This window comes from Trichechus manatus, unplaced genomic scaffold (assembly GCF_000243295.1).
Source record: "Trichechus manatus latirostris isolate Lorelei unplaced genomic scaffold, TriManLat1.0 scaffold00069, whole genome shotgun sequence".
In the NCBI taxonomy this organism is placed as follows: domain Eukaryota; kingdom Metazoa; phylum Chordata; class Mammalia; order Sirenia; family Trichechidae; genus Trichechus; species Trichechus manatus.
Window position 1 is genome coordinate 1,647,717 of NW_004444005.1, and position 21,523 is coordinate 1,669,239.

General features: G+C 48.6%; 2 protein-coding genes across 2 annotated transcripts; both read right to left on the reverse strand.

The window, feature by feature from the left end:
- Window positions 1-2,991: 2,991 nt before the first annotated feature.
- INHBE (inhibin subunit beta E) lies at window positions 2,992-4,360 on the reverse strand. Its single transcript, XM_004379886.2, has 2 exons — window positions 4,001-4,360; window positions 2,992-3,749 (listed from the first exon to the last, which is right to left on the reverse strand). Exons 1-2 carry the CDS (start codon window positions 4,296-4,298, stop codon window positions 2,992-2,994), a joined length of 1,056 nt encoding a protein of 351 aa, XP_004379943.1. The 5' UTR covers window positions 4,299-4,360.
- A 4,509-nt stretch (window positions 4,361-8,869) lies between these two features.
- INHBC (inhibin subunit beta C) lies at window positions 8,870-21,018 on the reverse strand. The gene is made up of 2 exons (XM_004379887.1): window positions 20,706-21,018; window positions 8,870-9,612 (listed from the first exon to the last, which is right to left on the reverse strand). Exons 1-2 carry the CDS (start codon window positions 21,016-21,018, stop codon window positions 8,870-8,872), a joined length of 1,056 nt encoding a protein of 351 aa, XP_004379944.1.
- Between the last annotated feature and the right edge of the window lie 505 nt (window positions 21,019-21,523).

Sequence of the window (21,523 nt, forward strand, 5' to 3'; positions counted from 1 at the left end):
AGAGACCCACAACTGCCTGAGACAAGAGTCACACAGACTATCAGACTCCTAAGAAAAAAGGAAACTAAAAAGAGATACAGAGAAAGAGAGCTACAACTGAAAAAAATTATCCCAACTTTCTAATTTCTCACCCCAGGATCTTCCACCCCCATTTTGCCCCTGTGCCCAGGTCTCCCTCTAGGCTGGCTGAATCCCTTGGAAGCAGAGCATCCCCTCAGGCCCCTTCCCCCACCGCTTCCAGGTGGTCCCCCGCCTTCCCTCCCCCCTTCTCACCTCCGTCTGGGCGCGGGGCTTGGGATGCGCGGTCCAGGGCTGGAGTGTGGGCTGGGGGGGGGGGGTACGGGGGGGGGGGGGCGGACAGTGCCACGGCGGCGCAGCCTCAGTGCCACCCCACCCCCCCCAGCCTGGCCCCCAGCCCTCCAGCCGGCCCAGCCCGCCGGGCCGCGAGCCGGGACCACCCGCGAGAAGCGCAAACTTTTTTTTCCTTTTGCAAAAACTTTTTCTCTCTCTAGCTGCTAGCTCTTCCCGCTCGCCCCTCACAACGCTCCTGTTTCCCTTCCTCTTGCCGTTCTTGAGGATGAGGCGAGGTGGCTGGAAGCGAGAGAGGGGGTGCCGGGCTTATTGCACCCCCAGGACCCCCAGGATCCTCCCCCTCCCTTGAGGGACCCTATACTGCCTCCCCCCCACCCCTCGCTGAACATGCTGCTGTCAGTAGGCAGTAAATCCCGGCATGGATCCCTGGATCGGCTGTCCACGAAAAGGCCCTAAACCCCAGCCAGAAAAACAGACTGGGCAATGTATTGCGGTAGGGGGTAGGGGCTGAGACGAGGCAACGAAAAAGTTCATCTTAGAAAATATTGCAGGTAGAATTGTCGACTTTGATTGGTGTCAACTCAGCATTCTCTCTCCTTGTGGCTTCGTCCTTTGGATGGAACTTGGATGGGTTAGGACAGAGTTGGGGTTTGGGGAAGACGGGGGCCCTGGGCGGAAGGTGAGGGTCTATGAGCATAGAAGAGAGAAGCAGCAGCTGAGGCCTGGGTGCAGGGTGTGTGTTCACAGATCACCTAAAGGGCCCTGGGCCTGAATCACTGTTCCCCGAGAAGCACTGTTCCAGGAGAACCCCCCCCCCCCACCCCACCCCACCCCACCCCACCCCTTTCCTTCATCTGGAAGTTCGGAAGACTACAGCCACCTCCGCACCTCTCCGCTGCGTGCCCTCTTTCCGCTCTTCAGGGCTTTCTGCTCCCTCTGCTGGCCTATCTGGCACATGACACCTCTCGGCGCCTGCTTGGAGGCGGAGGAGACAGGGGAAGCTGAAAGAACAGGAGGCTTCACTTGTCACCCCCACCAAACCCCTGTTAGGGGCCCAGGGCGCGGATGTGAGAGCCCAGAGAAACATAGGGGCACACTGGCAGCAGCTAGTAGTGCAGAGCTGTAGTGCCGAACTGAAAGGGAAATGCCCTGTGGATTTGGATTTTTGTCACCTTGGTGACCAGATGCAGGCAAAGGGACAGCTATTTCAGTCTCTGTGGCCTTTATGCGAAAAGGGAGAAAGCATGGTGGGGCGAAAGAGTCCCTTCCCCTTTCTGCCACCCCTCAAGACAGACTCCACATCCCAGCTCTGCTTCCAAGGACTGCCTCCTTGGGCCTGGAGGGTCAATGGGTTAACTGTGCAGTCTGAGGGCATGGGGAAAAAATGAAGCTGGGGAGAGGACAGGTCTTACAAAGATAGGTAGTAACTATGGGGTGACGAGGGGGAAGATAGATAAGGTGCCCTGTTGGAACCTTCCTCCCCCACATGACATTGACCCAGACACCAGTTATATGGAGAGGGTCTGGGACCCATCTGAGTCAGGCCAGACCAATGGTCACTAGAAAGAAAGGAAGGAACCCTACACTGCTCATTCCAGCCACATGCCACTTCCCCATCGGAGCTCTCTTTTAGAATACCCTCTCCACCCAATTCTCTAGACCAGTGGCTCTCAAACTTTTTGGTCGCAAGACCCCTTTATACCCTTAAAAAGTATTGAGCTTTTGTTTATGTGGTTTATGTCAATTTGCCATATTGGAAATTAAAATGGAAAAAAATTTAAATACAAGACTACACAAGCACACGTTCCATTAACAATAACGTCAGAAAGATGATGTAATCGCATATCACGCAGCCTCTGGAAAACTCCACTGTACGCTTCGAAGATAATGAAAATTTTAAAAAGCAAACAACATCTTGAAATAGTTTTGACTCGCGGGCACCCCTGAAAGGGTCTCAGGGACCCTCCCAGGAGTCCCCAGCCCACACTTTGAGAACTGTTGCTCTGGACCAGCACCAGCCTGTTTCATTACTCACATGTTTTGATTTTTGTTTTCTCATTTTTATTAGGAAAGTATAAATGTTTGTCTGCCCAGTGGGTCCTGCCCCCCAGGAAAAAACAGAAACTTCTCTGGGGCTCAGCACTCACTCTTCTCTCCTGACTTCCGTTTCTGGGGCTTTCCTAAACACCCACCTTCAGCCCCTTGCCCATCTCCCTCTTGGCCCTCCCTTAAAGCACTTCAACAATCCCTACCCCTGGCCAACCTGTTTCCCTGCCCCAGGCCTGCTGGGCCCTCTGTCTGCTTCCTCTTTCCCTTACCTGAGGACTTCCTCTTCTTGTGAGAGACTAAGTAATTTTTCTCTGCTTTCTTCTTCCCTCCCTCCCTCCCTTGCCCTTGTCATTTTCTCACAGAGATTAGGCTAGGAAACCATCCTTTCCTGGTAGACCTTTTTGGAAGAAACACTTTACCCATCTCTCCACACATCAACCAGCGTGGACTAGGTTAGGAGTCTGGACAGAAAGGTGCCCGTTTGGGTCACATGGGGTCAGCCCAGTCAGACTACCAGGTCTCGTATGGGGTAGGGATGTTGATCAGGAATCTGATGCCTTCAGCCACAGATGCCCTTTGCTTGGGAACACCTGACTTGATCTCTTCACTCCAAACCCCCACGTCCTCTTGCTAGCTGCAGCCACAGGCCTCCACCACCATATCTGGCACATCTGTCTTGACCACATTGCCATTACGGTCAAGGTGGAGGAGGGACAGAGACCTTTTTGCAGTGGGGACACAACAGGATATACCCAAGGGCCAAGGATTATTGGCCTTGAGGAGGCTGAAGACAGCAGAATGGAAGGAGGCAGCAATGCCTGGGCTGCCAGCCAGGTGCGGGGGGCACTGCCCATTGCAGTAATTCAGCTGATACCCCTCAGGCTGCAGGATCCAATCCCGCCATCCCAGTTCTTGGAAGTCTACATAATGATCTCGCCTACAACATAAGGGGGTCTCAGGTTCACAGGTGGGGGTCCTCCTCCTGGCCCGACCTGCACCAGGCTCATTGGCCCGAATCTTAAGTTCCAAGAAGGGCCGCTGGTCACCCTCTGTATCCAGGAACCGCTGCTGTGGTTGAACAGCTGTGCTATTGCCCTCTAGGGGTCTGCAATCCACCTGGAGTTTCAGGACACCTGACTCCTCACCCTTCAAGCCACTAGGGGGCAGAGTCAGGGCGTGCCAGCCTGGGGTATTCATTTGGTGCTCAGCCAGGAAGGTGCGGGACACTCGGCGCCTCTTCCTTGTGCTCCACCGGCTGATCCTCAAGTAAAGGGTGCCGGGAAGGGTGGGGAGCATGTGAAGCCAGAGGCGGGCGTGGTATAAGCGGTGGGCCCGAGGAGTGGACAGGTGGAAGGTGAACATGGAGCTGCAGGTTGAAGCAGAGGAGTCTGCCCAAAAGATGGAGAAGGGAAAGAGAACCGTGAGCAGAGATGAAGCTCTCCTCTGAGATTCCCCTAAGCCTTGCCCACTGCTCTCCCTCAGCCCACCTTCAGAAGACATAGAGACTGCCTTGCAGCCTCGCAACCAGTCCCCGCCCAACTCCTCCCTCTTCTACCATACCCTGCTTCCTCTACCTTTTCTGCCAGGCTCCCCTTCTGCCTCACTTTCCCTGTCAGTTCTCTGTCTCTCCTTCACCCACCTGTGATGGTAGCAAAGCTGATGACTTCCTCCCCTTTTACTGGACTCACACTTCCTGGCTGCAGTCTTCGAAGGGCTCTGGTCAGTGCTGCCTGGGGTGGAGGATGGGTTATTACGGGACGACTGGTCAGGTGCAGCCCCTCCAAGATTTGCTGTTTGGCCAGCTCCAGGACCAGAGCTCGTTCTGTTTGGGGTGCCAATGTGGGGCTTCCACAGGAGGGACATACAGACCCTGCCTCCTGTGCCCACACCAGTGCCCACAGCAACACCAGCTGGAGTGGGACCTCAGGGAGCCTCATGCTCCTGGTGAACGGCCCTGGGTCGAGAGCTCAGGAGTTCCTATGGCAGTTGCTCCTTCTGTTGAGTCTGATTGCACGAGGGCCAACGTGGGCACAGCAGCAGCAGACACCAGTGCCACACCTACCCCCGGTGAAGGGTAGAGCCACCTGTCTTCTACTGCCTGGGACTCAGGAAGACAGACATTGGATAGTTCGATGGGAAGCTGTGCTTAGCTCTGTCTGCCAGTTTGACCCTCACAGCTTATGTCTGACTACTGATCTGGGGCCTCTTTTGAGCTGGTGTGTGGGGCTCCCCCACCTAGCGGTCAGCCGGCAGACCTACCCTCTGAGCCCGGGGATTGGACAGCTGTGCTGCCCATCAGGCCCCTGCAGGGGGTGGAGGTCCCCCCTTGGAGCTCCGGTTTCACCATCTGGCCATGGTGGCGGGGGTTGAGGTAGGGGTATGGGGGTGGGGGGATAATGTGGACACGCATGATGCAAGAAAGCGGATGATTTCACATGCTCAGTCCCCAAGGTCTGGGCTCGGGGGAGGGGACTCCATATGAGCCAGGTGGGAAGGGCCACGTCTCTGCGTACCTCGAGTCTTTCTAGCTTGCCCAACCGCCACTGCCACAGCATTTCCCATGAGGTAGCTAAGTGTCCCAGTGGGGATTCCTCTGGGGCCTCTGAGCCAGAAGGAGTACTTTGGGCTCTTTATTTCTATCAATTGGGCTCGGATATGGGTGGGGCATGGGGAGGACAGGCAGAGGTGGCAACGCCTTGGGGCACGGAAGTCACCCTCTGACTCTGCCTACGCTGGCTGCCCAGAGTCCAACTGGACTGGAGCACAACACGGAGGAAGGCCAGAGCGTGGGGTGGGGGAGGTGGGGTGGTATTACTGTGTGTCTGGGGGAAACCCAGAAACGTGGGGGGTGGCAGTGATGCAATCGCGTAGTGGGGCAGAGGCCATCAAGGCTGGCAGAAGGGCATGGGACTTGGGAGGGCTTGGACCCAGCTCTGCAAGTTCCCTTTCAGGCAGCTGTGAGAGTTGTCTAAATTTGGGGCATCCTAGAAGTGATGCGGTCTCAGCCAGACCTCTCTGTTAGTGGAGTGGGAAATGAGGGAGCTAAGGACTTTCGAGAGCAAAGCAAAGTGAGTGCAGCAACCTTAGTTCCAACCCCTGTCCTCCTTACCACATTTGCTTACGGATTTTAAATGAGAGGACCAAAGCCCCCATCCCTTGAACTCCCTGGGGCTGGCCTCACGCTAGCTTTTCTCCTTATACCCCAGGTTTTTCAAGAAGGTGAAGGAAGAAAACTGAGGGGGGTAAGTGAGTGTGGTTTGGAAATGCGCCCCTACTCCATTTTACTCATCTCCCCCCATTTACCCCTTGGGGGCTACCAAGAGAGACCGCTAGGCAGTCTGAGTTGTGGCACCCCGAGGCGGGGGCGGGGGTGCGGTTTGCACTTTGGGGGGCTTCAGTACTACCAGTGTCCACTATGTGGCAGTGCTGTGCCACTGGACAGCAGCAGTCCAACAGCTGACCTGGAGCTTCCCAGGCAAGGGGCCGCCTTGGAGAATGGAGAGCCAGGGGTGCTCCTCAACCTCTCACTGGGGACGTACCTCCCCACCAAGAGACAAGGGGAGCTGGTTCCTCTGCTCTTCCCACCTCTCCACCTTACTACTGCCAGGAAGCAGAGGCTGTCCTTAAGATTCACATCACTGCTACCTTTGATTTTGGACCTCATCACCCTGACACGTGGCAATGGAGCTTGGTGATGGGTGCCAGGCTCTTCCTAGAAACTCAGGGCACAATGTGCTGGGGAAGGCAAAGAAGGGACCATGAAACTCTTACACCCTCCTACCCACCTGCATTTCTCCCCAGACCCCGAAACATATTCAAGCTCTCCCCAACTCCCAGCATCCTCTCTGTTGGTCAGGGCTGGTGAGTGACAGCCCTCTACCCCCTGAGGTCTAGAAAATACAGGCTGCAAAATGGAGGTTTGCAGGTTTGCACGGTCATGCCTGGGAGGGCTTACCTGTTAAGTGCCAGGAGATAGAGCCAAAGGAAGCAGCAAGAAGTGACTGCGGGAGTCGCTGACCCCAGCTCTCCTGCACCCTCCCTCTGACAGGTGCCCCCAATTTCCAACTCTTTCCACCCCCTTGCTGCTGTGCCAGGCTTGGCCCTACCTCCCCAGTGACACTTACGTCAGAACTCAGCTATAAATACGCTCTTAGCATCTTAATCACTTTTCCCAAGAAGTGCTCCCGGGGTTATAAATACCCCAGCCATCTGCCTCTCAGCCTGCCCTACCACCAGCCTAGTTGGGGGCTGGGGGTAGTGACAGGCTTAGGGATGGGTAAGGAAGAAGAAGAAGCTGAAGTGGCTATCTTGCCCAGAAGAGAAAAGCTTGAAGGGATCTAGAGTTAGTTGCTAGGGGGCTCTGAAGGAAAATGCTTGGAAGAAGACAGGCGCATTCTTTCCCCATTTTACAAAAGGCAGAGCCAAGAAGGAAGGGGAATAATGCTAATTCTGTGTTTACTTAAAAATCTGCTAATTCGTTCATCATGAATTTTTTTGCATTAATTTTTTATTTTAAAAAAATGTTGCATTAAAATATTATTTATCTTGATTGCCGTATTTTTTGCATCTCCTTAAACATTTTGCCCCCAAGATGAGTACCTCACTTCACCTCACCCTAGTCATGGCCCTGGGGACTGAAGCTGGAGTTGGAGGAAGGAGGTTAGATTTTGGGGACCGGGTGCAGAGGAGGGGGCCCCGTAACAAGAGGGAGAGGAGAAAAGGGTACAGGAAGACCTGAAGTCTCAGACTGTGTTGACTCACAGCTCAGATGTGTAGCCCCCTGCCCCCGGGAGTTCCCTTTCAGACTTTCTCCTCTGGGGTTCCTATCCTGGGGACCTCTTACCCTGGTAGGAGGCAGTCATAAGTTAAGCAAACACAGACAGCACGTTCTCCAAAGGTCACATGGGTTTTGCGCAAACTCGGCCTTGGCTGCAGACAATATCGACCCCATGGTTCAGGGCTGTCCAACAAAAGGGAGGAAGAAGGGCAAAGGTGAAAGAGGACCCAGTCTCAAAGCAAATGCTTCCCCCACTTCATCCCTGGCCTTGCTCTTCTTCTCTCGTTCCCACTCCAGTGTCCTTTGACCAGTTCCAGCTTCCAGGCAGGACTCTTGGATGGAGCTCTGGAAGTCAGTGAGGGGAAGTGAGTCAGAGGTCCTGGCAGTCAGCTCGGAGCCATGCCTCAGCCTCCCATCATGTGCATGCCCTCAGGTTGTCACCTAGTTGCCAATTGATCGATAGCAATCGATCAGCCATCCGTCTCATCTCTTGGAGCAAGTACAGAGGGAGGAGAGGAAGTGGTAAAACACAGGGTCTTTATTAACCATGAGACCAGCAAAGATGGACCTGGAGGGGTGGAAGGGGCCTAAGAAAGAGGAGGGGGCAGTGTGGGGGAGGAAGCGTGAGACAGAAAGATGCAATAGCTCAGCCCTGAGAAGTCTGTGTGAGGAGAGAGAAGTGGTCAGGGCAGGCATGCACCGTGTCATCTGGGTGTCAGTCAGGGTCCTAGCAGGAGACAGGGGACACACTCAGCCGTCTATATTTGCTTCATTAAGAGGACTTAGTGAAGGAATTATTTACAGAGGGGTCATGAGAACCAACAAGGGATGTTGAAACACCCAGGAATGAGCTAGCGCTTGGAAAGCCATTATGACCCCTACCTTTGAAGCAGTGATAACAGAATTTAGGCAGAGCTAGAGCCATGGAAGCGGGTAGCCAGACAGGAGATTTAGGGACACAGCCACAGTCACACAGAACCATGACACCTAAGCAGAGAGGGAGCAGGAGTAAGAAATACCCTGACCTCTATCTTCTTCTATCCTTTGATCTGTGTCTCCCCTTAGTCAAACACCAGAAAGCCAGAAGGCAAAGGAGCCCAGGTGGGTCAGCTCCTAAGCGCATACAGCAGGGCAGAGAAGGGCAAAGAATGGCTGGAAGTGTGCAAAGAGAGCATTAGCACCCCACTTGGGCAGGTAAGATGGAAGAGCCTCAAGACACAGTAGTAAGGATAGGGTGGGTAAGCCTCACTTTGAAAAAACAGTCATCTAATCTTTGGTGAACCCAAAGAAGGGGCTCTGTGGAGATCCAGACAATCAAGGGAAAGGGCAGGGTCAATTCATCCTGGAGCAGGGACCACTGAGTGGAAAAAGCACGGGGGCAGAGTGGGCTATGGGGTAGATTAGGGGTGGGATAAGGCTATCTTTGCAGGAACCACTGCTCAAGACTGGAGGTGAATCAGAGTTCCTGGGGTGGAGTTAAGCATGTAGGCTTGTTGGGTCAACTATGTACCAGGAGAGAGGCTTGTGGTTATGGACATGGTACAGAGACTCTCCTTAGATGAAAATCTTCTAGAGTCAAAGGTGGGATAATTCCCATGGGTTTCTCAGGAAATGGGTCATCTGTCTTCTGGATAGAGGCAGTAATGGAGTCACTCCTTCACCTCAAGAAAAGGCATCTCTGCCAGGGCATGTCTGTCCACCCCACCCTGGGCTGCCTGCACCACACATAGACTAACTGCACCCACAGGCCTCTACCACCATGTCAGGTATGTCAGTCTTGACAATGTTGCTGTCCCTGTCATAGTAGAGCAGAGATAGGGGGCGCCGGGTAGTGGGCACACAGCATGATCCCCCTCCAGCAGTGCCTGCAACTGTATTGGCCTTGAGCAGGTTGAGCACTGCGGTGTGAAAGGAGGCAGCAATGCCAGGCATGCCTGCCACATGCAGTGGGCACTGCCCTGTGCAGAAGTTCATTGCGTAGCCCTCAGGCTGGATGATCCAGTCGTGCCAGCCAATCTCACGGAAGTCAACAAAGAACTCTTGTCGACAGCACATGCTGGACCCACCCTGGCAGTCAATGCCTCGCCGGCGAACTCGGAGCTTGCCCTCAACTCTCACTCGGGCTGCCACAAAAGGCCTATGGGCAGCCCCCAGCAGGATGACTGAGCCCTGAGCTGCCTGGCCTTCAGGCACCAGCTCCAGGGTCAGGTGCCCCTGGCTATAGGCAGCCTGAGCATCAGGCCCGAGGAGGAGCTGGTACCAGCCACTGGCATCTACCTCCAGCAGGCGCCGGGTGGCCAAGGTGAGGTTGGTGTTATGTGAGCCTGACACAAGGACCTTCATCTTCAAAGTTCCAGAGGCATTGGGAAGGAGCTGTACAAAGAACATGAGACTGGCTTGCTGGACCTCCATGACACCAGCAGTTCTATTAGAGAGGTAGAAATCAAGACGAGTCTGGTTGATGGTGGAGAGGCCTGTGGACAGAAGAAGCCCCAGTTATTCTGAGTGTCAATTCTACCAGGTACCTCTCTGTTCTGAGCATACTTGAACTCTCTGTAGCACTTGGCATTACTGACCAGCTTTCTTTCTTGAAAAAATCTTTTCTGTCTTGGCTTCTATGGCACAGCTCTCTTATGATTCTTCTTTGGTCTTCTTGGCTGGCTTTTCTTTCTCTGACCATCTCTTTAGTGTCAGAGTTCTCCAAAATCTGTTTTTAACCTTCATTTCTTTTTCTACTGTACTCTGGTGGTGTAATGGTTAAGATCTATGGCTGCTAGCCAAAAGGTCAGCAGTTCAAATCTCCCCTTGGAAACCCTATGGGACAGTTAGTTCTACTCTGTCCTACAGGGTCACTATGAGTAGGAATTGACTCAACTGCAAAGGTTTGGGTTTTTTTTAAAAGGAACCCTTATCCATATGCATGGACAGCCAACACAATCTTTTCGCTGATGATTCCAAAATCCGTATTCTAGTCCAGACCATTTTTCACATTTGGACTGGATATACAGATTTGGGAATTACCATGCTTCAGTCCTAAATTTCTAACTGCTTAATTTTGCCACATGAGTGCCCTGCAAGCACATTCAAATCAATCTGTCTGAAATGGAAATAATTCTTTTCTTTCCGAACACGCATGTCTTCTTGTTATTTGAACTGGCGGTACCGCTACCCTCCTTATTACCTCTGGAAACTCCATGATCACCTCCCTCACTCTACACACCCAGTCCTTTACTACAATGGTTCTAAATGTCCATGCATTTCTTTCTATCCCCATTACAACTGCCCTAAATTTCCCTCATTATTGCTCACCTGTTCTATTGAAACACTTTAATTAGGCTTCTATTCCTCCACTCCACTGAAGTTGCTCTTGTCAAGATCATCAACACCTTCCACATTGCCAAATCCAATGGTTTCATCTCTTTATATTCATCTTACTTGACCTTTAAGGAGTGTTTAACACAGTTAACCATTATCTCCTTCTTGAAATATTTCCTTCCCTTGGCTTTTGTGATACTGGCCTTTCCATCTTGGTCTCTTTTGCTTACAGCTCCTCTTCCTCTGCCTGACCTTTAAATGTTGGAGGTCCTGAGTTCTCTTCTCTTCTCTACCCATACCCTCTCTCACAATCATTGGATCTCATCGATTCCAATGGCTTTAAATTCTATCTGTATGCTGGTAACTCCCAAATGTGTGTCTCTGGCCCTGATCTCTCCCTGAGCTGCAGACTTGTATATCCAGCAGCCTATTTGACATTCCACTTGGATATTCAACTATATCTCGAACTTAACTGTTCAAAAAAGAACTCTAGATTTACCTTCTCCCTGCCAGTCCAAACCTATTCCTTCTCTAGTCTTCTCCTTCCCTGTAAATGCATTGCTTAAAGCCAAACCTTGATTTTCCTCATTCCCTACTTTGAAATTATCTGCAAGATCTGTCAACTCTACCTCCAATTTATGATATAATTTCACTTCTCCCCGCCTCTGCTACTATACATTAGTTCAGCCCATAATTATCTTTTTCTTGCATATGGCAATAGCTTCCTATGTAGTTCATTCTTCCCCAGGGGCCTACCCACTGAAAATAGTGTCTACAGAAATTAGTTTTTAAATTGCTGAATGATCTCTTATAGTTGACCATGCAAACTGCAATGGCCAATAGAAACTGCTCATTAGCGCCCCTCCTCAAGTGGCACCCAGGGCACACGTCCTACCTGCCATACCTTAAGTTATATCTCTGCTTGAGCGGCAAACCATTCTCCACATATCAGCCAGAGTGATCTTTTTATTACATAAATCTAATCAGATTAATCTCCTCAGCTTAAAACCCTCTGTCTTAGTCATCTAGTGTGGCTATAACAGAAATACCACAAGTGGATGGCTTCAACAAAGAGAAATGTATTCTCTCACAGCCTAGTAGGCTACAAGTCTCTTGGGCATCGGCTCCAAGAGAAGGCTTTCTCTCTTTGTCTGCTCTGGAGAAAGTTCCTTGTCATCAGTCTTCCCTTGGTCTGGGAGCTTTTCTGTGCAGAAACCTCAGGGCCAAAGGACGTGCTCTGCTTCCAGCACTGCTTTCTTGGTGGTATAACATCCCCGTGTCTCTCTGCTCACTTCTCTATTTAATATCTCAAAAGAGATTGGCTTAAGACACTATCTAATCTTGTAGGCCTCATCACTGCCACTAATCCATCTTATTACATCATAGTGATAGCATTTACCACACATAGGGAAATCACATCAGATGATAAAATGGTAGACAATCATACAATACTGGGAATTATGACGTAGCCAAGTTGACAGATATTTTTGGTGGATACAGTTCAATCCATGACACCCTCCAAAGGCTTCCCATTGTTATTTGGATAAAGTCTAAATGCTTTAATATGACTTACCATAAAACTTGTATGATTAGACATTCTGCCCTTTACTTACTATACTCTACTCATACTGTCTTCTTCTTTTCCTTGAACTCACAAAGCATGTACCTACCTCATGGCGTTTGCACTTGCTATTCCCTCTGCCTGGACTGTCCTTCCCAAGATCTGTGTATAACTGACTCCTTTTTGGCAGTTGTCTCCTCCTCAGAGAGGCTTCTCTGACTACCCTATCTAAAGTACCCTTCAACTCTACCATCATCATCCTACTTAACTGTCTTTATTAGCCCCTTGTCATTCTTGGTTCTTTGTTAATTTGTTTACTAGGTGCATCTTCTATCCCTCCCTCCCCTTGAGCTACAACGTAAGCTCCATGAAGGTAGAGACTGTGCCTGTATGGTTCACCATTGTATCCCTAGTACCTGGTACATAGTAGGTGCTTAATAAACATTTCTTGAATGAATGGTCTTTCATTCCTTTAATTTTTCTTTTGCACTGACACCAGAGTTATTTTTCAAAAACTTGGCCAGATCATAAAATTCATCACCTGAAAAATCTTATTGATGAATAAACTCCAAGCTCTTATGCCCATTATGATTTGGCCTCAGTGCCCTTATTTTTCTTTTTCAAGTACAGGGTGCTTTATTGTGTGGATGCAACAAACACTCTCATGGGCAAAAAACAGGAAATCAAGTTCAACCAGACTGTGTGAATTGGAAGGTCAGGAATAAGGCTACTCTCAACAGCCCTCAGGACCAACATGGTTTCTTTCATTTCTACCTCTCTGTGTAGGTCTGCTCCACTTTTCTCGCTCCGTGAATCTACTTCTGCTAGCTTGTCAGCTTCCTCAGGTCCCAAAATAGTGGCCCCAGCTCCTGAGTCTGCAGGACCTTCTATTCAGCTCATCCTAGCTAAGTGATGGTCTTCCAGTGTCACAATTGGAAAACCCTGGAAGAAAAGTCTGATTGACCCAACTATTCTTTTCTTGCTAGGTCACTAAGCACTCTACAGTTAGAATCCTTTAAGTTACAGCAGGCAGATGTAGGACTAGCAGGAGCTGTGGTAGACTGTTACATTGTTGACCCTATCAATGAACAACACTTCCCAATATTCATGCTTTTGTGCAGTTGCTTCCTACATCAAGGCTGGGCTTGGCCGTGTGGCTTGATTTGGCGTATGGGGCCTTAGCAAGCATGGTACAAGCAGATGCTTGATAAGTACTTACACATTGAGGCTTTGTCCTCTTGGAAGCCAGCCACCATGGTGTAAAGAAACCTGGGCTTGCCTACTGAATGAAGAGGTCATGTGTAGAGAGACTCTGGAGCATGAGAGACAATCTCGGATGTTCCAGCCTCATCTGAGTTTCCAGCTTAAAGCAGTTGCATGAGTAACCTTAGCTACACCATGTGGAGCAGAAGAACTTTCCAGAAGCCCAGACAAATTACAAAATCATGAGAAATAATACATTTGATGTTTTAAGCCTCTATGTTTTGGAGTGGTTGTTATTTATCAATAGACAACTGAAACAGAAATAAGTATCAGAAGTGAAGTGCTGCTGGCAAGGTTGTGCAGAGGTTGGAACTCGTATACCCTGCTGATGGGATTGTAAAATGGTGCAACTGCTATGGAAAACGATATAGTGCTTCCTGAAAAAGCTAGAAATATAAATACCTTATGATCCAGCAATCCCACTCCCAGGTATATAGCCTAGAGATATACGAGCAGTGACATGAATAGACATATGCACACCTATGTTCCCTGCAGCATGATTCACAATAGCAAAAAGATGGAAACAACCAAAGTGCCCATCAATGGATGAATGGATAAACAAACTGTGGTAGATACATACAATGGAATACTATGCAACTATAAAGAATAATGACGAGTTCATGAAAAATCACACGGATGAATCTGGAGGACATTATGCTGAGTGAAATAAGTCAATCACAAAAGGACGAATATTTTATGGTGTCACTTTTATAAAATGTCAAGAATACGTACACACACAGAAAGTAACATTCTTTGATAGTTTCCAGGGATGGGAGGAAGAGGGAGGGGGTTCACTTTCTAGAGAACAGACACTTGTTATTTTTGATGATGGGAAAGGCAATACCCAATATGGGTGAAGTCTGCACAACTTGATCAAGGCAAATGAAGACACTAAGAAGTACACAAGGATAAGGGACAATTTCAGTAAATGCTATAACATATACAATTTTCCAAGAATAGTAGTAGTAACCAAAAAATACGAGGGTGTTTACATAGGTAGATATGTATGCATACATGTGCATAGGAAGACATATGTGAGTACATGTGTATGTACGTATAGGTGTATCAGTAGACATGTATATACATGTTTTTGTGTGCTACATATATATTCATATATGTAATAAAGCACATGGGGGCACAGTTACAGAGACTTCCTAGACATATCCAAATACCTTGTGGGATTGGTTTACTGAGTTTAAAAGGCTTAGAACCATAGTCTCATGGGACAACTCAGTCAATTGGCATAACATAGTTCATAAAGGTAATGTTCTGCATCCTAGCTTGGTGAGTTGCATCTGGGGACTTAAAAGCTTGCGAGAGGCCAGCTAAGGTACAACTATTGATCTCTACTTGTCCGGGGCAAAAGAGAATGAAGGAAAGCAAAGACTCAAAGAAGAAACTAGTCCATAGGACTAATAGCCCATGCAAACCACAGCCTCTTCTAGCCTGAGACCAGAAGAATTAGACGGCACCGAGCTACCACTACCGGCCATTCTGACCAGGGACACAATCGAAGGTCCCAAACAGAATGGGAGAAAAATGTAGAACAAATTCAAATTCCTAAAAAAGGCCAGATTTACAGGACCTATACGTTTCTAGAGAAAGCCCTGAAACTATTGCCCTCAGACACCGTTTGAACCTGGAACTGAAGCCACTCCCAGAGGTCACCTTTCAGCCAAATAACAGATTTGTTTCTAAAATAAACAATATCACTAGTGAATAATGTACCCCCTTAAACAATCAACTGTATGAGACCAAATGGTCAACCTTTACCCAAAAGCAAAGATGAGACGACAAGGAGGGGCAGGGAAGCTAGATCAATGGAAACAGAACAAACAGAATGGAAATAATGAGAATGCTGACACACTGTGAAAATTGTAACCAGCGTCACAGAACAATCAGTATAAAAATTGTTAAACGGGAACCTAATTTGCTGTGTAAACTTTCATCTAAAAATATTTTTTAAAAATAGCACACACTTCCCATGCAGTGATAATAAAAATAAATGAAGTGAAGCGCTGCCATAAGAAAAATCCAAAATACTTGGCATTGGCTTTGGGACGGGGTGGCAAGCAGAGGTTAGAAGGCAAGCGAGGAGACTGGTAGCGGAGACAGGAAGAACAGTGAGGAAATTGCTATCAGATGCTGGAGAAAGGGGAACCTGTGGTGTGTATTGGCTATCGCCTGCGGTAACTTGGAAGATAGAAAAGATACCTCACAAAGTTGTGAATTTAGCTGAAGATATTTCCAGGCAGAATGCTGAAAGTGCCAATTGGTTTATTTTAGTTGCCTATAATAAGATATTGCCGGAGAGAGATAAACTAAAAAAGGAACTCTTCAATTTTCAAGCAGAATTTAGAGAAAATGTTTCTAACCTAGGACTTGTTAGATTGAGGGGAAAAAAAAAATCATTTCTCATTCCTTGCCTTTCTACCTGGCAAAAGGTTTGCAAAGAAAGAAATGGCCTCAGGGCAAAAACCAAATCCAAAGCACTGCCAGTAAAATATGGCTTCAGGGTGAAGAGCAAAACAAATAGAGTCAGCTGTAAACCCTTTGCTGAGGTCTAAAACTGAAAGTGATACTTTGTAGACCCTCTCAACTAGATAAAGCGGCTTTTAAGACTCTTAAGGGTGTTGTCCCACTATACTCTGGCTTGTAGCTTGAACTATGGAGTGGGGTGCCTTTTGTCTAAGTAAACTACCATTTGTTTACAAGGTCCATGGAGAATTTTAATAGTGAAAGCAACACGAGCTTGTACTAAAAAGGGCAGAGGCAATTCAAAACGTGAAGAAGTCTCTGGGCCCCCAACTTCTTTGGGTAGGAAGCAGGCTGAGAATACTACTTAGCCGCAAGCACAGGCCATTTGCTATCGAAAAGAAAGGACATCTCACAGGATAGAGCCAAGGGCTGAGAGGGTAGATCCAGAAGCCAAGGAGAGCAGCGACAAGCAACGGGACATCTACCCGTGAGCAGAACCAGGCCCTAACCAAGGGAATTTTGGATTTGGGGTGGACTGAGATACGTGCCTGGCTGGTTGCCAGAAATTCTTTGGATCAGTGACTGCTGTATGTCTTCCATTTCCCCATCCCCCATTTTGAACAGGAGTGTCTATCGTGGTTATTGTCTCTGTCTCAACCTTGTATGTTAAATGTGTGGGAGGAAGATAGTTTGTATTTTTAGGTCACAGACTGTGGTGTGCTGGTAAATGTTTAACAACTGTTCTCCGGGAAAAAAAAAAAATCTGATTTGTAGTGTTTGCCAATTTCCGTAGTATAAATACCCCCACCCCCCCGGTGACTGATTTCAGTCTACCAATGTGATGTCACTGAATGAAGAGTAAGGAAGAGTAGATGATTGGCTCTCATGAGCTGGTATGGGCCACCTGCAACACACCACTGAAAGCGCCTGCGCCTGAAGAAATGAACCAGAGGAGCCTCACCTAAACATGCACTTGATTCAGATGAAACTTCAAGCCTGATTTTGGGGGTCTTGAGAGCGGGTGATTGTATCTTCCTTGTGGGAGGGGCATGAATTATTAGGGGCCAGAGGGCAGACAGTGGTATACTGCTACATTACCATTGCCATTGAGTCGATTTCAGCTTATAGTGACCCTATAGGACAGAGTAGAACTGCCCCATAGGGTTTCCAAGGAGCAACTGGTGGATTCCAACTGCTGACCTTCAGTGGCTCCAGAAGAGCAATACCTTCTGATTTTCACACCTTTGTGTAGTTCCCTCCCACATTGATTCTCAGCTTGGCCATATGACTTGCTTTGTCAATGGGATATTAGCTAGCAAATACAAATGGAAGATGGATGATCATTTACACATTGAGACTTGTCCTCTTGGAAGCCAGACACCAGTGCTTTAAAGAAGGTTGGGCTAGATTACTGAATGATAAGAGGCTGCCTGAGGAGAGGTGCTAGAGGATGAGAGCCCATCTTAGATGTTCCAGCCCCAGTCAAGCTCCCAGCTGAGTGCAGCCACATGAGTGACCTCAGCTGTACCACATGGAGCAGAAGTACTGTCCAGATGAGCCAAGTCAAACCACAAACTAATGATAAACAATAAATCATCGTTTTATGCCACTACCCTTTGGGGGGTGGTTTGTTACTTAGCAATAGGTAAGTGAAACAAAAGCTGTGGGCAATAGCAGCACTTCGGGATGCTGGGCAGACTTAGTGATTGACATTTTCAGGATGCTTCTTCCAGACAGAAACCTAATATATTTGAACTGACCCTAAGCAGAATGAGAGGTACAGGGTGTCTAATTCGTAACCTCCAGAGCTCCCAGTGTCCCTGGCCCTTTGGTTTCTACACTTCCCTATTCTAGTTTCCCCCAGAGCCTCAAGCTCTCTCTCTTCATATCTCTAGCAAGAACAATTGTCAGATCTTTCTTTCACACTGTGGTGTAGTTGATAGCTTAAATTGGAATGAAAAGTTCCAGCTAAAATATTTAAATGTAAAAGGTGGAATCCAGGCATCGGTCATCCTCACCTCCAAACTTCCTTTTTAAGCTCATCTCAGATCAGGCTCTCTCTGGCCTAAATGTCGTATTCATTCTTTCATTCATTAGCAAATATGCAGAAAGTATATGGACTTTGAAGTCAGGAGAACTATGATTGAATCCTGCCCCTGCCACTTGGCAAGCTCTATAAGCTCTCTTTACTGCCCTGGCCATGTAAATTATCTTCGAGTCTCAGTCTCTGCATTCATGAAATGGGAATAATAAAGTCTACTTTATGGGGCGCTTGCGAGGATTAAATGAGATGAGGCAGGTACATTCAGTATCTGGTAACCATCATTATTGTTACATTGTGCCAGGACTGGGCTAAGCACCAGGGATAGAAAAGCGAAAAAGCAAAACAGGATTTCAGTGTTCGAGGTCATAAGATGGTCATCTGTCCATCTTATCTTCGTTCACCTCAAACTTCTTTTCAACCCCAAGTGCAATCTGCTCCTTCACATCTATACTCATGTTTTCCCCTCAGTGTAGCATGTCCTTTACCATTCTCTACCCATTGAAGTCAAACTTATTTTACAACACAAGCCCATTTGCTACCCTCTTCTGAAAGACTTCCCTATGTCACCAGGGCCTAATGAGTTACTCCTGGTCCAGCATGCTTTTGTGCCCTTATCTAGCATTTACTTCATTCTGCCTTATATTCTAATTAACATATTCCCAGCAGCAGCAACAAAACTCTTCATGGGCAGGAGCTGAGTCTTCTCTCAATTCTCTGCTCCCGCCCACCTTAGAAATTAACACCAAAAAAAGTATCTGACACTTCCTTAGCGTTTATTCTGTGCAGTAACTGCTCTAAGTACTTTATCTGTATTAGCTCTTTTAATCCTCTCAACTATCCTTTCGTTATCCCTGTTTTGTTGCTGTTGTTAGCTGTTGTCCAGTCAGCCCCGAATCACGGAGACTCCGTGCACAGCCCAGTGAAATGCTGCCTGGTCCTGTGCGGTCTCCACGATCCGCTGCAGTTCAGACTGTTGTGATTATAGGGTTTTCGTTGGATGATTTTCGGAAGTAGATCACCAGGTCTTTCTTCCTAGTCTGTCTTAGAAGCTCCGCTGAAACCTGTTCAGCATTATAGCAACACGCAAGTCTCCACCGGCCAATGGGTGGTGTCTGTGCGTGAGGTGCATTGATTGGAAATTAGTTCTCTCACCTGGAAGGTGAGAATTGTACCATTGAACCCCAAATGTACCTCATATCCCCATTTTACAAATGAGAAAACTGACTACTAACAACCCAGGTCACAGAGCTAATAAGTAGCTGAACAGGATTTGAACCCAGGCAGTCTGGCTCCAGAGTTTGTGTTCTTAATCATGAGAGGAAACTCCTATTTGAACTAGATTAGGGATTCAACTATCACTGGGGACTCCAGACTGCGGTCAAGCTAACCTACAGTGTGGTTTGATTACTTAACAGAACCAATGTTTTTTGAGCATCTGCTGTGTTCCCAAGAAGCAGAGTGGTATAGTGGTCAAGGTCAAGGAGAGCTGGGCTGCCTGGCTGCATCATTTACCAGCCATGTGACCTTGGACAAGTTACCTTGGACAAGTTACTTAACCTCTTTGTGCCTCAGTTTCATCACCTGTAAAATGGGGATAACAATAATACTTGCTTTGTTGGGTTGTTGTGAGAATCTAAAGGAGTTAGTATACTTAAGGACTCAGAATACAATACACCTTGTGGGTTCAAACCGCTGACCTTTTGGTTAGCAGACAAGTGCTTAACATTGTGCCACCAGGGCTCCTAAGCATGTATAACCCGTTGTTGAGTCAATTCCTACTCATAGGGACCCTGTAGGACAGAATTGAACTGCCCCATAGGGTTTCCAAGGAGCGGCTGGTGGGTTCAAACTGCTGACCTTTTGGTTAGCAGCTGAGCTCTTAACCACCAGGGCTCCCAGCATTGTATAAGTGTTAGTTATTTCTACTACACACTAGCTCCTGGTGATAACATGAGGAATAAAAGACAGTTCTTGACCTCAATGGGTTGACATTCTGTGGGAAGTCAGATTTCATAAAACGTGGAAACAGACAATTATATACCTGCAGGTGGTTCAGGGCATGGGTCCACTCCAGAGGGAGCACCCCCTCCTCAGGTCAGGGTGGGCTTTTTAAGGATGGGTGTGCTGGGTCCTGAGGGGAAAGGAGTAGTACTGACCAGGGAAAAAGGACCAGGAATGAGAAGGGGCTACCAGGCCTAAGAAAGAACTTGCAAAAAGCTTAGAGCCCAGAAAGGTCAGGTTGTATTCTGTTTCTAGGGTTCTGTCTTTGAATTCCTGATTTTCTCTGCAGTTGCCCACTAAACTCTCCAACTCCTCTCCCTTCCATGGAAGTAATCTTCTCTCCCCCTTCTACCCTCTATCCACGTTTCTGAGTCCCATTTTTACACTGCTCTAATGTGGTGACCTGAGGTATCAAGGAGAGAGGGGAGGGGGTAAGGAAGAGAGATATTATGATCTCAGTGTTTTACTTTCCCTCCTTTTACCCAAATGAGGCATCTGTGGAGTGGGTGGGGTGAGGTGGGATCAGAGGTGGGGAGGTACTGGATCTTAGGACTGGAGAAAGGACAGACTCCTCAGCTCCAGACCCATGGGTCCAGGCCCCAGGAAGTGGATGGGCTCAACCACAGTCTGGAAGCTTGTGGGGCCTACAGAGAGAAGACCCAGAGGAGATGAGGCTGGCAATCTCAGAAGAATTGAAATTTACCAATTTCCCAGCTGTCCCTTAGTCATGTCCGAGCTACCAGAGAGAGCCTGGGGAGGGGGAGCCTGGGATTTGGAGATTACACGCTGTGGGAAACGGAGTTTGGGATGGTTTGGGTGAGGGAGTTGGGGGCTACATTGATGAGGAAATTTTTCCTTCCCTTGAGAGGTCAGGTTTGGGGAAGATCTACAGACCAGGCACCTACCTGTGTCAGCAAAGCTGATGATCTCATAATCCTGTGCCCTGTTAGCCTCCGGAGGTGCCCCCTGTGGGGGCCCGTGGAGGCGCTGCAGCACTGTCCTCAGAGCAGCTCTGGACACGGGCCGGCTCAGTGTTGGGCGCTGGCTGAGGTGCAGCTTGTCCAAGATGCTTCTCTTAGCCAGGTCAAGAAGCAGCTCCCGTTGGCTCTCCAGGTCCAAGGTGGGCCCTCCACATGCTGGACACTGACTGCCAGCTCTGCAAGTGGCCACTGTGGCCAGAGCCAGGAACAGGAAGGCCAGGAGCAGTGAGGAAGTCATTGCTGGGGAAGACCTCCTCAAGCCACACAGTCCCCGGAAAGAGCTACGAATGCGGGGCTCAGGGTCTCAGCAGCTGTGGGGCTCCAGAAGGGGTGTGTGTCTAGCTGGCATGACTCCACATTGCAGGGGATAGGGCAGCCAAACATCTGACTTGAGAGATGAAGCCAGACCCAGGTAGAACCTGGCAGCAGCTGCCAACGCATAGTTAGGGAAAGTACAGAGTGGGGGATGTGAGGGGAGTTTGGTTTGTTTGGGGAAAGAAATGTCCCTTGGCCAATTGAGACAGTCGTTACCCATGTGAGCTGCCAGGCCTGGGGACAAAGGTTAGAGCTGAAATTCTTCCTCAGATTGTCTACAGCATTGGGAAGCCTGGGGGAAAAGGGAGGGTTTTCAGATAGAGCATTAAACGGTGACTCTCCAGCAGGAGGGAGTCACTGGCAGAGCACTTTAGATCCCTGTCATGCAGGTAATTGAGAGTTGCAGTCTCTTCTGCTTGCTGTTGTCC